We start from the raw sequence: 14,989 nt of genomic DNA, 5'->3' as shown, positions 1-14,989 counted from the left end.
GAGATGTTGGGGAGCATTTTGCGAGTGGGAAGATTCCTGCCAACGAACAGAGCCTTGCAGGTCAGTCCATTGGAAAGAACCAGCCTTGCCAGGCAGAGCTATCCTAAGCTTTACAGAGACACAGGGCCTATACAGCACCCTCCCAGGTCCATATCACTTGGTTTCTTTAAGGACTCCAAGTCCAACATGCTGTCCCCATGTTAAAGGCGAGTAGCACATTATCCCTATGTCACATTGTTCCTCAGGGGCAGAGGCTCCCAGGGGTTAGAAGCTCCCTTCCTGCCTGCTCCCTCGCAGACACATGTTGCCCCTGCATTGTTCAGCTATGGGAACAGCCACACAGTGCCAGTGCTCTGCCAACTTCCAACTTGGGGAACCATCTCCTGCAGGATAGTGAGTGGAGGCAGTGGGCTCCTGCTCCTGTCCCATGGGCAGGGTAGTGCTGCATCCTTGTCCTCTCTTGAGACCTGTTTGGAAGGGTCAGCTGATCATCTACCCTGGGCACAGTGAGGACATGGCTCCAGCCCACCCTGTGGCTTAATCCTTTTTCCTATTTTCTCAGCAGATGACAAAGGTTCACATGCTTTTCTCCACCATGCCTTCCACAGCGAGTTGTTCCCTTGGGTGGACACTCTCTCCCAGGCTGGCTCAGGGTCCATGAAACTGCCATGCTTTCCTCATCAGGAAACAAGAGAGAGTGACTAAGGGCTGCCTCTTTGCTGCTGCTGCTGCAGTAGGGAGCCACTGTCGGCTAAGCCAAGCTGCGGTCCCCCTACCCCTGCTTTCAGAGGGAGCAAGCATACTTTTAGGGTTAACCATGAATTTGCTCTCGGGGATGATACGCTAGACCACACCAACTGCTCCATGTAAATGCAGTGTTTCCTGGTAGGGCAGGCACTTCCACCGCAGAGCTTTAGGAGTCTGGGAGGAGGGCCAGGGATATAGCTCAGCAGCATAAGCACCTGTCTGGAGTCTGGGAGGATTTGCCTTGTCTCATGAGGGTAGGACTCTTAGAGGACATCAGCAAGGATGCTTTGGGTGCCCTGCAGTGACTTGGAGAGCCCCAGCCACCCAGCATGTCCATCTCCCCTTGCCCTTTAGATACCCCATTTGACTTTCATGAAGGTTAAAGGCTTGTGTGTAATGAGCTGAACCTCAAACATAACCTGTTTTAGGTAAGATATAAGCAAAATTAAATGTAAGCTGGGCATGGCAGTGCACACCCATAGTCTTCACACTCTGGGAGGCTAAAGCAGATTTCAAGCCCAAGCCCAGCTCAGGTGACTTCATGAAATTCTGTCTTAAGCTAAGATATAAAAAGAAAGGACAGGGGATGAAGCTCAGTGCAAAAAACCTAGGTTCAATTGGCAGTACCGAGAGAGAGAGGGAGAGAGAGAGAGACAGACAGAGAGAGACAGAGAGAGACAGAGAGAGAGACAGAGAGAGTCAGAGACAGAGACAGACAGAGAGACAGAGAAAGACAGAGAGACAGAGAGAGGAAGAGAGAAAGGTAAGAATGCTGCATGTGAGTGACTCCGGAGAAGGCTGTTCTTGGCTCCAGGGCTGGGAGTGCTGCGCGAGTACACAGGGCCCAGGAGGAGCAGCAGAACAGGTGTGTTGCAGGGAATTCTCCATGGGGCTCCTTCCTAGAAAAACAAGGGTGCCCACAAGCCAGCAGATGCTCCCCACACCAGGAAGGTGGATGCAGCCTTGCCCCAGTCTTCCCTCGCTAAGAGCTTCTGGGTTCTTCTACAGAGGCCTTGGCTGCTTCCACACAGTGAAACAATTGCATTCACGTTGTCAACCAGCCGTCTTGAGCTCTCTGTTCTGTTAGGCTCAAGTAAGAAGAGGCAGGGTGTGGGGGGGGCAAGAGCCTGGGAAGCTGGCACCTCTTGCCCCCTCAGCTATCTGCTCCCCCAGCTGGGCCACAAGTTCAAGAAGGCTCAGTCACATGAGGATGGTTCACTATAATTCTGGGAGCCTAGTTCAGTGTCTGGTATATAGCAGGTACTTAATAAAAATTAACCCAGCCCCCTCCCACGACAGAATGGTGCCTGTAAACACTGCCTACAGAAGGACTATTTATGGTTGGTGCTAAATATACATGATATATAGGAGGTGCTCATTTCATGCCTTGCTAGATGAATGAGTATTGGATATCCGTGTCTAGCACTTAGCAGGTACTCAGTATGTTTGTGGAATTAACTATGAATGTGAAATGCCTAACAGCGCTTGATATATCATGGATGCTCACAGGGTAATTGGTGAATGAATAAATGAATGAATGAAAGGATAAGCAGTAGGAGCCTGCAGGAGACTAGAAGCTCAGGACGAGATGGAGAGAAAGACCATGGTGACATCCACTCACTGCTCCCTTCAGGCTGAGATTCCCCAGCACATGCACAGCCTGCCTTGTCAGGCAGGAGGTGACACCAGGAGCCTGAGCCTTCCCAGGAATCCTGAGTGGCTCTGCTACTTACGAATCGAGAGGAGTTGTCGTTCTTCACTGTTTTGGCATTGCCAAAAGCCTCCAGAATTGGGTTTGCTTGTAGAAGCTGTTTTTCCAGCTCTCCCTAAAATTCATTCACATTGAGTTATTGGAGAAACAACTGAGTGCTCTCAGCTCACCGGAGCAAACTAGACACACTCCACCCTCAAGCCATGGGCCTCCTCCTACCTTCTACCCTGCCCCATGGACCCTGATGTTGACATTTCCTGGCTGATTTCAGAACAGCTTTCTGATAGCTCGGACATCTATTCCTGAGGAAGGTTGCTCTTTCAAAGACAAGGGCTTGCTCATCTATACACTGCCACTGTCACTGCCACTGCAGTACCCCTGCACAACATAACACTAGGGATGTCATGTACGTCCTAGTGAATGGTACACCCGGAGCTAGCCAGGGGACAGCCTGTCCTGCCATGCATGGCCACTGTGCTGCAGCTCATGTCTAACAAGCATCCTTCTTTAAGCCAAGACACTACAGTCCTTGTCCTAATAGTTTTGATGTGACTTCTCAAAGTTGTACTGCTTCCTTGGTCTGGTTTTCTGAAGCCTCCTATGGACAATGAAGAGAGGAGCAAAACCCATTGGGGTCCTCTTAGCTGACTGCAGAACAAAGCTGCAAAGCAGGTTGCCCGAGCTCCATTCATCAGGTGAAATGCAGCTGACACAGGACACAGCCCACGACCCCGCTGCTGGGGCGCTGCGCACAAACGCAGTCACGCGGTTACCGTGGCGGAGAAAGCAATGAGCTGCTCCTGCCCAGCCCTAGAATGTGGCAGCAGCCTGGAGCCAAGGGACAGGTGGAGTTCTGGGGCTCCTCCTTGCTCCCCTTTCTCCCCATCTCCCTTTCCCTCGCAGGCAGCAGCTGGCTGCCCAGAAGCTTGAGGCACCCAGCAGGGAAGAGCAGGCTCAGCTTTCTGGCGGCATCAGGAGGGGCTGCCCCAGGGACTGAGCAGAAGGCTTCTACTCCCTCCTGCGAGTATTTATGTATTCATTCTCCTGCCTCCTCTGTGGCTAGTTCCAGCACCGAGGAGAAAGCCTCGCTTCCACGGAACTCCCAGGCCCAAACAGAATGGCCCTACGTTGCAAACCAGCAAGGAATGTCACCAGTTTTTCCTTGGCTAGCAGGAAAAGGCGAAAGGAACCCCTCTGTCCACCCAAACTGTGAGCAGGTGGGGCTGAGTGATCAACACAGAGGAGCTCTGAACATCCTCATTTAATACGGATGAAACAGGCTGGGAGTGACTCAGCCAAGGTTGCACCATGTCAGGTAACAAATGAGAACTGGATTCTCCTCTGAGTAACAGTACTGCCTCCCAACGTCCTTTCAGCTGCCATAGAGAACTGAGGCTCTCCTCCAGGCCGGGAGCCCTATGCAGGTCCCCACCCCCAGCTCTGTTGTAGACAAGCTTACGTTCACAGCCCAGGTCGTGTGGCATAGCTGGGGCCTTACCGCACCACCGAAGCTGTGCGCTGCGAGCCTAAGGCTGCTCCTGAGCACCCAGCATGCAGAAGACGGACACGCACTGCACACACATGCATGGACACACAGGTGCACTGGCAGGGCCAGGGAGGACTTGGGCGGTGGCAGGGAGGGGGTGGGAAGCATGCCACAATATCAGTTAAGCCAAGGAAACCATGGGGCTTGACAGTCCTAAACTGCTGAACCAGACAGGACAATGTCTAGGGCATTCTGGGCAGAGGCTCCAGAGGTAGACAGACTGATAGGGTGCAGGGGCTCATCCTGAGCTGGGGAGATCCATTCCAGACACTGGGTCCTGTGGGGGGGAGCAAATGCACCCCACACCCCACCCTGGCGTTAGACACCCGCAGGGCAGTATGTGGGTGCATTTGTTGACGTGGGACGTGAAACTCAGGGGCCTGCCCTGATCTGTCACTGGCTGGGGGCTCAGGGGTGCAACAGGAACATGCAGATAGATCTAAGTCCACTCCGTGCCACCCGCACACACCAGGAACACACTCTCAGTTACTCACGTAGGCAAAAGATGGGCCTTGCTGCAGTCAAACAGTATGGTACAAAACAAACGTCAGTGTTATTTCCACGGCTCGCACATCGGCGCTGGGGACATGTGGTTTCAACCCTCCCCCAAGTGCCTGGACTCCCTGAGCACAGCAGCAGGCATAGGCTCCAACTGGCCTTTTTTTTTTTTTTTTTTTTTGGTATTGACCTTCCCTCTTCAGATTCCTTAGATGCTCGGAAATGTCCAAGGGCTGTCATAATGCTCATGACCAGGGGGACATTTTCAAACGGCCTTCAGCCACATCAGGGCTGAAGAGTGTCCACCTATGCAGGGGAAATGTGTAGGCACAAGGCACACAGGAGCCCCCAGTGAAGATGAGACGAGCCATTACCAGTGCCTAGTAGTTTGTATTTTTACATACAGGGAAAGGCAGTGAGAGGTCATTGGCACCCAGAGGGGGCATCTGTTCACATGTTCCTGCACGTATATTGCCTGAGAACCAGTTGCCTGGGAGAGTACACCAGGTCAGGCCTCTGACTCCTATATGAGAGGAATCAAAGCCCCCAGGGCAAGGACACTGCCCACCCGGCTCCGAGGGCCTGCACGCAAGCTGGCTGCTGTGGCCCCGCAGTCATCTCTCGACGTGATGCCACGCCACATCAGAGCTCATTCTTCCATCGTCCTCTCCTAAGCCCCAAAGACAGAGGGTCATCAAGATGCCCTCTGGGACAGATGAGAGAGGGAGGGCCCAGGAGGGGGTACTTTGGAAACCCTTCTCCCTAGCGGGTCACTGTGAGCTTCTCTCAGGACTGCCTGACCAATCCCTCTCTTCCACTGGTGCTGAAGCTCAGTGGACACAGTGACAGCCTCATTCCTGGCCTCCACCCTGTGGTATGTGGTACACAGGAATGACTTGGGTCGCAGTTACAGAAGCCACTGGACCAGCTCCTGTGCCAAGTGACTTTGACATCCTCTTGTCCTAGGGGATGGGGACAGGAAGAAAAGACCAAACCCAAAGCACACCTCGCCTCAGGGAGTCCACAGAGATTCATTGAAGGCAGGTTTCCTAATCAGGCATGACTGGGCTGCCCCCAGGGACATCTGGCAGTGTCTGGAGACATTTTTGATAGTTACAAGAGGGGATGAGTGCTGCCAGTATCTAGCAGGCGATGGCCAGGGCTGCTTCTAGACATCCTGGACTGCACAGGACAGCGTGTGGGACAGAGGACCTAGCCATGCGGCCACTGCTAAGAAACTGCGTGACCAGAGGAACTATCCACACGTCCACTGCTAAGAAACCATGATGGGAAGCCAGGGCCCACTGCCCAGGGAGGGCTCATTCCTGGCTTTGGATGTGCATGCAGCTGGACAGGAAGTACCCGGCCAGCCACCTAGCCTTGGACACCGAGTCCTCCCACACTGTCCAGGGCAGGCGTTGGCACCAGGCCTGTGTTTGGCCACTCTGGGGTCCCGCCACTCACCGTGATGCTGGTGTCCTTCTTGCCCTTGTGTGAGGAGGCCACCACGGCCAGGTACTGGATGACCTTCTTGGTGTTTTCTGTTTTGCCAGCTCCAGACTCGCCTCTGAAAGACATGGGGACAGTGACCTCAGGGAAACCTGCACAGCAATGATGTCCTCACTGCCATTCCCCAGGGGAAACTGAGGCTCCTAGGAGGGGGTCACCTGCCAGGAGGGGGTGAGCTTAGCCTTACACCAAGGTCTAATAATCAAATTCTCCCAACAGATGAGGGAAAGGAAAAGATTCAGATGAGAAAGAATTAGGTATGCTGGGAGGTTGAGTTTCACTATAAAGGGCCAAAATTAGGTCTGTTTGGAATTGATTGCTTTTCTAAAAAATAGTTTATTTATTTATTTGGTATGGAGTCTTGCTACACAGCTTGGACCAATAGTGGTCCTCCTTTCTCAGCCTGCCTGGTGCTAGAATGACAGGCGTGTGCCACCACACCTGATTTCAGTGGCTGGCATGGCACAGGGCCAGTGTGGCAATTGTACTGGGGATCGAACCTGTGTCCTTGTGCTTGCTAGGCAGGCCCTTAGACCGCTGAACTATCTCCCCAGCCCATGACTGCTTTTAAGACATCATTAGCATGATTAGAAATGGAGAGGCCAGGCAAGGGAAAATATCCTCAGAGCAGGAGGACCTACGTTCCCCTCACAGAAAGAACTGATCATCCTAAGCCCCTCATCCTATGGGGAATCTCCCTGAATGTCAAGCTCATCTTCATACCAAAAAGAAAAATCTGAAGTCATTCATGCTAAAGTAGACTTGACGAATAGGTTTCAACCAGCCAGGCACTGTTTATTGAAAGAAAGTTCCCAAAAAGTGTGGGCAGGTTTCTGACCGAAGTAGACTTCTGCTGCTGGCCGCCTCCTGGCCACAGGGCAGCCTGAGACCAGCCCCAGAGCCCTACTCCTGTCCTCCTCGGGAGGCACAGGTCTCCCTGCTGATTTCCTCCCTCCTCCGTTTTTCCTTTCTCTGCCTAAACTCTCCCATTTTCTGAATTCATTTCATATTCTAAAATATAAGAGGCTTTTTTTTTTTCCTTAAGTCTGCACAAGAATTCATCCCTCCGAGGTCAGCTCAAGGTTGTCTGTGCTGAACCAGTGCCACCGAGGCCGGCATGCAGGCTCTGTGCTGCTTCCTAATTAGGCAATGAAGACCTCGATGTTCTCTGCCAAGGTGGGAAGAAAAGACAAGATAGGACAGGAGGAAAGAGGCGCAGGGGCCCACCCAGGCAGTCCCCTCCTGGCCTGCACCCTCGCTCCCTCATGGCCCCATTGCGTCTCATGACCCCAGAGGCAGTGTGTGCAAGGGGCCCACAGATGTATTACTCCATCCTCCCCAAAGGGAAAGAAAGCTAAGGTCAAAAAACCTGAGTGTTTTGATTTTGTTTTTTTGAGACCAGGTCTCACTGTATAGCCCAGGCTGGCCTCATACTCATTGTCATCCTCCTGCATCAGCTATGTACCACATCTGGCTTGGATTTTTTTTTTTTTTTTAAGAGACTTGAGGGCTGGCCAGATAGCTCAGCAGATTAAAGAGCCTGCTTAGGCAGATGCTGGGACCAGGGTTTGACCTAGTGTGTCATGCTGGCCCCACCCCCAGGGTGCACTGAGATGGCCTTTGAAACTGGGTGTGGGGGCACACGCCTGCAATCCAGTGCTTGGGAGGCTGAAAACAGGAGAATCACTATGAGTCTGATCTGTGTAGTGAGACCCTGTACTAAATACACATACGCACACAAAAAAAAGAGGAGAATTGAGCATGTTGAGTGGGAACACGCTTTTTGTTGTTTCCCATACACAATCTCTTTGGGTTCTTACTGTCCCCCAGTCCTAGAGGCAGGACTGGTCTTGTTATCATAGAAGAAGATGGCGAGTGCAGAGTGGGCAAGCAATTTGCTCTAGGTCACACAGCGAGGCAGGGCACAGTAAGAATTCAGGTCTCTGATCCCAGATTCATCAGGACTCCTCCCTACATCCCAGGACACCGGCCTGGCTCTCTAGTAACTTGCTGTCTAAGGCCAGAGGAAGGATGCGGGAGAGGAAATGATACGTACTGATAACCTGTGGTGTGCTGGGCATTCAGTTCACCGATCTTTTCATTTAAACCTCCCCAGCCACCTACAGAAGGAGGTCCTGATTATCGTGGTCACCCACGTGGGGAAACTGAGGCTTGGGGAGGTTGCGGAAAATCACTCCAGGTCACCATTGCCCTGCTGTCACACAGGAGTCTCAGGATTGCACTTAGGCGCACTAGAGACCAGAGCATGTGTCCTGCCTCCCACCACCTGTGCTCCAGTATGCGGAAAGGAGAAAGACAGCGCAAGTCCCAGTCTTGCTCCCCCAGCATTCTTCCAAATTAAAAATGTTTCCAGGGATCAAGGAGCTAAGCCAGCTGGTCATTGACACTACAGTATGTTATTTCAATCAGGCTCATGTCAAAATATTTGATGACTTCACCCAAAAATGAAATAGCTCAGTTCTGATGAGAGAAAGAGGAAGGGGTGAAAGTTCCACGGACAGGACACCCTGTGGGTGGCGCTGGCCTTAGCTCTAGGAGGGGTCAGGAGAGCAACAGTGTGAGTAGAACGCAGCTTTCCCACCGAGCACATCAGTGCCCCGGCCCCCGCCCTGCTCTGCTCCCTCCCACAATGCCTGCTTTCTCCACCTTGCCTGTGGCCTCTCTCAGTCCTTCTACCACAAAGATGTTGGGCCTGGGCCTTGACTTTGCCTGTGAGAAGCAGCAGGACCCAGACTTTGAGAATCTGCTTCTCCCCCAAAGATGGCTCGGCTCAAGCATGTCCACATTTTACTGATAAAAATAAACTGTCCCAGGAGGTTCTTCCAAAGAAAACACCCAGCTGCAGTGGGCGGCCAAAGGTGGAAGTGCTTGGGCCACTCTGGAAATATTAGCGTCTCGGTTTTCTGACCATGAACTCTGGGCTGAAGGAGCTGCCCAGCCGGGGCACGCCAAGCACGGGCCCAGGTTCTTCAGGAGGACTGGGCTCCACCAAGTGGCCTCGCTGCAGTCTTCTCCGTGGGCCCAGGCACCCCACACAGGGCCACCACATGCTGCTCAACTGGTACAGTCAGCCAGGATTACCCTGGGAGGCCTAAGCATGATCTAGTACTCTGACATGGCCATCTTGAAATTCTAAATGATTGTTAAGCAGTGGGATATTTCCATTCTGCATGATCTTACACATTACAGAGCTGCTCTGGACTCCCTTCCTCCAAGTCCCTTGCAGTCTGTGGTCTGCCCTTGGTAAGAAAGCCATTCTTCCCTGCTTCTCACGTGGCTCCCACCCTGCTGCCTGCTAGTGTCCTCTAGTGTTGGTGCTACCCAACTCCTACACACCCTGCAAAGCCCGGTTATACATTGCCCCTGTTTCGTAGATTCTCTCTGGCAGCAGCACTCTCACCACTACCCAGTATCAGCTGGCAGAGGGTGCCATGGACTCCCGGGCCAGGCTGCCTGAGTTGAAATCTCTGCTCTGCCAGCTACCTGGGTGGTCTTAGCACGTCATTTAACCACTCTGTGCTTTAGTATTAACCACAACATAGGTAAAATAAAACCACTTTGTAGCTAGGCCTGGTGGATCCCGCCTCTAATTCTAGCACTCAGGAGGCTGAGGCAGGAAGACCACTGTGGGTTTGAGGCTAGCCTGGGCTACAAAGTGAGTTCAAGGGCAGCCTGGGCTACATAGCAAGACTGTCTCAGCCAAACTAAAAGCAAATCACTTTGTATAATTGTTTCGAGTATTAAATGAATGAGTGCACGTGTGATAAACACGCAGAACAGTGTCTGGTACGCAGTAAGGCTAGCAGTAGTTATTTGTACAACCACTTTTTCTCTGGGGTCTATGCATTTGATTTGTTTCATTATCTTCATCATCCTCTCATAAAATACAAACTATATCCTATTTTTCCACTGGTTAACCCAGGAATCAGAAAAGAGCCAGACGGTAAATGTTTTAGACCTGTGGGACATGCACTTCCCTCACAATTGCTCCTCTCTGCTCCATAGCAGGGAAGCCAAAGTGTGCACTAATGGGAGTTCCAATAAAACTTTATTTACAAAGGGAGGAGATGCAGGTTTGGTCCACAGGTCTTGGGTTTTTCAGGGCCTAGTTTGAGTTCCTTGGTGCCTTCTGGTCCCTTGTAGATTAAAGCATAAACCTCTCCCCAGAGCCCAGAGGGCCCCACCACCCTCCCATCTCTGAATACAGGGTGGTGTCATCCTCGGGTCCATCCACCCACACAAGGCCTCCAGCCTTCTAACCCGGGATGAACTGGTAAAAGTTCCACATACAGGACACGCCCTGTGGACGGCGCTGGCCTGAGTTCTAAGAGGGGTCCGGAGAGCATCAGTGAGTAGAACTCAGCTTTCCCACCGAGTTCCCACAGGCCTAAAATATTTACCGTCTGGATCTTTTCTGATTCCTGGGTTAACCAGTGGAAAAATAGGATATAGTTTGTATTTTATGAGAGGATCATGAAGACAATGAATACTGGACAAAACGCAGCTCATGTCTGCAAGCGACAGTCCCGCCGCCCTGCAGCCAACAGTAGTTCCCAGCCCACTCCTCCTGACCCCTCGCTGTTCTAACAACACAGGCTGTCTCTTCAGCCTGTAGCTCTCTGGCTGGCTGATTCTAACAGCCAGAAGACAAATGAAAAAGGAGAGTTGAGCTGTAGTAGGTCAGGGCTAGTGGGGACCTTTGGAGTTTTCCTTCTAACTATAGCAAATTCCTATCTATCGAGTGTGGGCTGGATGTTGGGGACCAGCCCAGGAAGGCAGGGCCAGATCACGGACAGTCTCTGAAGCCTGGATTTTATTCTATGGCTACAGGAAACCATTTCTGTAGGGCAATGGGGCTTTAGAGTGGTACAAAAATGAAAACTGCAGGAAGGAACCTGGGTCACAAGGGGTTAGACAACGGTGCTGGTGACACAGCACTGGACCCTGGAGAGGGCTTTTCCCAAGGTGCTGGCACTACTCTCAGTCCTTCAGAGGCAGTCACTCAATCCTCCAACTGCCCAAGAGGGTACTGGCTTGTCCCCACTTTCCAGGTGGGGAAACGGAGGTTCAGAGAGGCATAGTGACTTGTTTCAGCTAGCCAGCAATGGGACGGTGAGGTCTACATTTCATTACCCCACACTCGTGGATATTTATGAAGTAATCAGGGTGAAGATTTTCACAGTGAATAGTCAATGAGTGACAAATGAGGCTGGCCCAGAGCCGGCGCAGGGAGCTCAGTGAGGCGGCTGCCACAGAGACCCAGGCCAGAGCGAGGGAGTGGCTGGGAATCGGAGTCGACCCAGGCGAGATATGTCACAGCCATGCCATCTAAGCAGACACCACGGAAGGATCTCAAGCTTAAATAAAACTTCAGTTCCTCCATGGCACTAGCCGCATGTCAAACACTCCACAGCCACTGTCGCAGCAGGTTCTGTGGGCCAGCAGCACTCTGGAAGAGGTAGAAACTTCAACAGCACCGGTGGGTGTTGGGGCGACAGTGCTGCCTCCCTCATCCCCACAGCGCCCCTCACATTCAGCTCAGAGGTCAAATGCACCTCTCAGGGACACAGCTGGAAGCCTCTAAAGGGCGTGCGCTTCCTGCCCCTCTGCCACACTGGGTTCACTTGCTCAACATGTTCCCTGAGCATCTCCATTGGCACCTGCGCAGATGACACAGGGTTCACCCAGGGGCCGGCCCACAGAGGCTCAATGGGCCCTGTGGTCAGCAGGAAAGGGACCTCTCCTCCAAGATGCCCATGTCCTAATCCCCAGGATCTGTGATTTTCAAGCTGAGGAAAAGGGATTCACAGCCCAGGACAGCAGGTGTGGTCCCAGCACAGACACCACAGATGCAGCAGCGCTAAGCCATCAGCGCTTGACTATTCAGACTGCTTGGCATCCAGGGCAGGTTCCCCATCATGGAAGATGAGAATTCAGCTTCCCACTCAGTCCTCTCCCCTTCCCTGCAGAGCCAGTGTGGTCAGTTGTGCAGCTGTCCTTTGGTACAGTTGTCCTTGGTGCAGTTATCCTTGGTACCCCCAACGACAGCCCAATTTTCAGAAGCTCAAGTCCTTATGTCAAATGTGTTAGTACCTGCACACAGCCTGCGCACATCCTTCCATGCCCTGTAAATCATCTTTGGGTTTCTCCTAATACACAATATGTCATCAATGCTATGGTACGTACATAGCTATTTATTTTTAAGGAATAAAGACAAGGAAAGAAGTCTGAACATGTTCAGTAAGATGCAAGGTTTTTCAAGTATGCTCAGCCTGCAAGTGGTTGAATCTGCAGATATAGACCCCATCAGGGTAAGGATCGATTCCAGTTACTCTGGTGACATTAACACTCTCGCTTTACATCACAACACTGTCCTGAATGCATTGCGCGTTGAGGACCCCAAGCTCCTGAGATTCCTCCTGTTTCCTGCCCACCTGTGCTTCGCCAGAGTTAGCAAGTGGTTTATCATTCTTTATCTACTTCAGCCCCAAAACTTCTTGTGAGTCATGTAAATCTGCCCCCAGTGCCTCTCCAGGCCCTCCTGGCATGCTTCAGCAGCTGAGACCCATCTCCTCCACCGCTTGGGCCCCCTTGGCACACAGTGACTACTGCACAGCGTGAGTCTGTCTTTCCAACCCTGGAAGCTTGCGATAAGGAACACATTCAGGTAGGGGACTAGAAAAGCACTTCTGAGGACAGAAAGCAGGTTCAGATTTCAACACAAAATGCCACCCTGAGTCATCAGGAGTTCTGGGTTGCCCCCTCTGTGGGGGAGCTTCTACCACCGTGTTTGGTGAGGATCTGTTCTGCGAGGGACAAGATGAGGACTTGGACCTGGGAACAAATCAAACATCTTCACCTCTGTGGATCCTTTAACACACTGGCTCTCGACCCCTGATAAACAGTGAAAAGCAGCTCCACTTACGTGCACAGAATGGACTGGTCCTCGCGATCTGGGAACAGAAAGGAAAGAGAGCTGTGAGTCAGAACAAGCTGGGAGCTGAGGGTCTGAACGCTGCCCTCTCTGACCTCCTACCCTCATGGCCCTACACTTGGCCGCTCTGGCAGTCCTGGGGACAGTTGGGCTCCCTACCCAGAGCCTGGGGCGGGGCAAAGCTAGGAGGGCAGCCACAGAGGCCCTGGGGCAGCCCCAGGAGGCTCTGCACGTCCAGCTTCCTGGCTCTCGGGGTCCTGGGGACTCCCTGGCCCCCCAGGCCCAGATTAGGTCATGGACAGGACCCAGACTTTGGATCCCAACATATTTCCCTCCCATGTTGCCGGGCCTTGACTCTGTGGCCTTGGGAAACCATAACACTTCAAGCTGTAGGACCTTTGTCTAATATGTCGGGGTAGACATTTCTGGTTTTGGATATTCAGCACCATCCCTTCTCCCAGGAAGCTTGTGCAATAAGACTTGCCTGTGTATCCTCCCTGCCAACATGTCCAGTCTTGGTGGGCCTTCTGTGGTCCCCAGAAGAGATAAGCATGTGCCTCAGGCAGCACAGGTCTGATTCTGTGGCCTACAACTCTGAGGTCAGCCAAAACTGGGAAGCACGCAGGCAAACCGAGCTGTGTGGGTGCTTTATTCCCTGGCCCTGAGGCTAGGCAACCCCAGTTGCTGTCATTTTAGGGGGTCAGTACCAAGTCTTCCCACCCCATCTGCAGCTCCTGGATGCTACTCTATAAATTCTCTTTTTCTATAAGGAATTCCATTGGTGTCTGCTGTGTGGGAAACCGGGCAGGTAGAGAATACATCAGGAAACCAAAGAATCAGGAAAAAGTACTAACCGCCTTCCACTCTTAGAGTGGGCTCAGAAAATGGGGCCGGGCAGGGAGCTGCTTCCTGCCCTGGGAGGGACACAGCAGCTATCCGCATCTTCAACTGTGAGCCACACAGAGGAATCAATGTTGATGGGCGACACCAAGGCAGTGAGCATTTCTTAAATCCACCTCCCATCCATCCCAGTACTCAGCCTGTCATGAGCATCACGTCATCAGAGATGCCTGCTTGTTCTAACACCGCATTTCCAGCACCTGGCAGGTGTTAGGTGCTTGCTTACATTTTTTTTTTTTTAATAAGGATGAAGATAAATAGATGGATAGAAAGGCAGATGAATGAATAGATGGATAGAAAGAAGGATTGATGGAAGAAAGAAAAGAATGAAGAATGGATGGGAAGGAGGGTAGAACTGAAAAGTCCATGTTTATGTGTCCTTCAGGATAGAGAGGACAGTAGTGGTCACATAAAGAGATGGAGGACATGCCCCTGCCCCTTTATCCTTAGGCTAATGTATCAGCCATCATTCTAAGTCAGACTGCAACAATTTACCTTGATTTTCTCCCTTTGTTCCTTCATTTCTTTTAATTTTTGTGGTGCTAGGGGTAGAACCCAAGGTCAAGAGCACTGAAGGCCAAGAGTGACCCCTGCAGGAAGTTGGGCCACAGAATGGTATGGGGTAGGAGAGAACATCCCCGGGCATCGGGTCCGTCAGCTCACGATCCTGTTTTTCAGCAGAGCTGCACTCATCCTGGCTGGGCCTAAAATCCCCACACTTCCGCAAGGATTTCCTCAGCTCCTCCAACTCAATTGAGGAGTGTGTCAGAAACACCACCCATGTGCCCGAGACATACCCACAAGTTGCTCACCACCACAGTGTCTGTGAGGCAGCAAAGGACTGGGCCCACACTCTCTGGTCAGGCCCCCTCTGCAGCAGGGACAACCAGACCTGCTGTGTGAATTCTGCTACACTATTTCATAGTGCATTTGGGCAGGGGTGGGGGCAGCTCAGTGGCATAGCGCTTGTCCAGCATGAGCAGGGCCTGGGTTCTGCTCCTAAAACTACACAAATAAAAAAGAAAGGAGGAACTCAGGAAGGGAGAGAGAAAAAAACAAAGTAGATTGTATGGTCAGATGCAGAACAGTGGCTAAGATACATTAACCTAAAAATAAAGGGATA

General features: G+C 52.0%; 1 protein-coding gene across 8 annotated transcripts in view; it reads right to left on the bottom strand.

Moving 5' to 3' along the window:
• Myh11 (myosin heavy chain 11) overlaps window positions 1–14,989 on the bottom strand; it is a 123,421-nt gene that overhangs the window by 57,597 nt on the left and 50,835 nt on the right. For 5 of the 8 annotated variants that reach the window (XM_023704673.1, XM_004644492.2, XM_012517639.2 and 2 more), the window contains 4 exons: window positions 12,958–12,985; window positions 5,967–6,069; window positions 4,499–4,519; window positions 2,481–2,573 (listed from right to left, as the gene is read on the bottom strand). In XM_023704673.1, coding sequence (XP_023560441.1) covers window positions 2,481–2,573; window positions 4,499–4,519; window positions 5,967–6,069; window positions 12,958–12,985 — 245 coding nt within the window. The remainder of the gene's footprint in view (window positions 1–2,480; window positions 2,574–4,498; window positions 4,520–5,966; window positions 6,070–12,957; window positions 12,986–14,989) is intronic. The other 3 variants (XM_023704674.1, XM_004644493.2, XM_004644494.2) reach the window with 1 other exon arrangement.

Source organism: Octodon degus, unplaced genomic scaffold (assembly GCF_000260255.1).
Source record: "Octodon degus isolate 3935 unplaced genomic scaffold, OctDeg1.0 scaffold00200, whole genome shotgun sequence".
In the NCBI taxonomy this organism is placed as follows: Eukaryota; Metazoa; Chordata; class Mammalia; order Rodentia; family Octodontidae; genus Octodon; species Octodon degus.
This window is presented reverse-complemented; position numbering and strand designations above follow the sequence as displayed.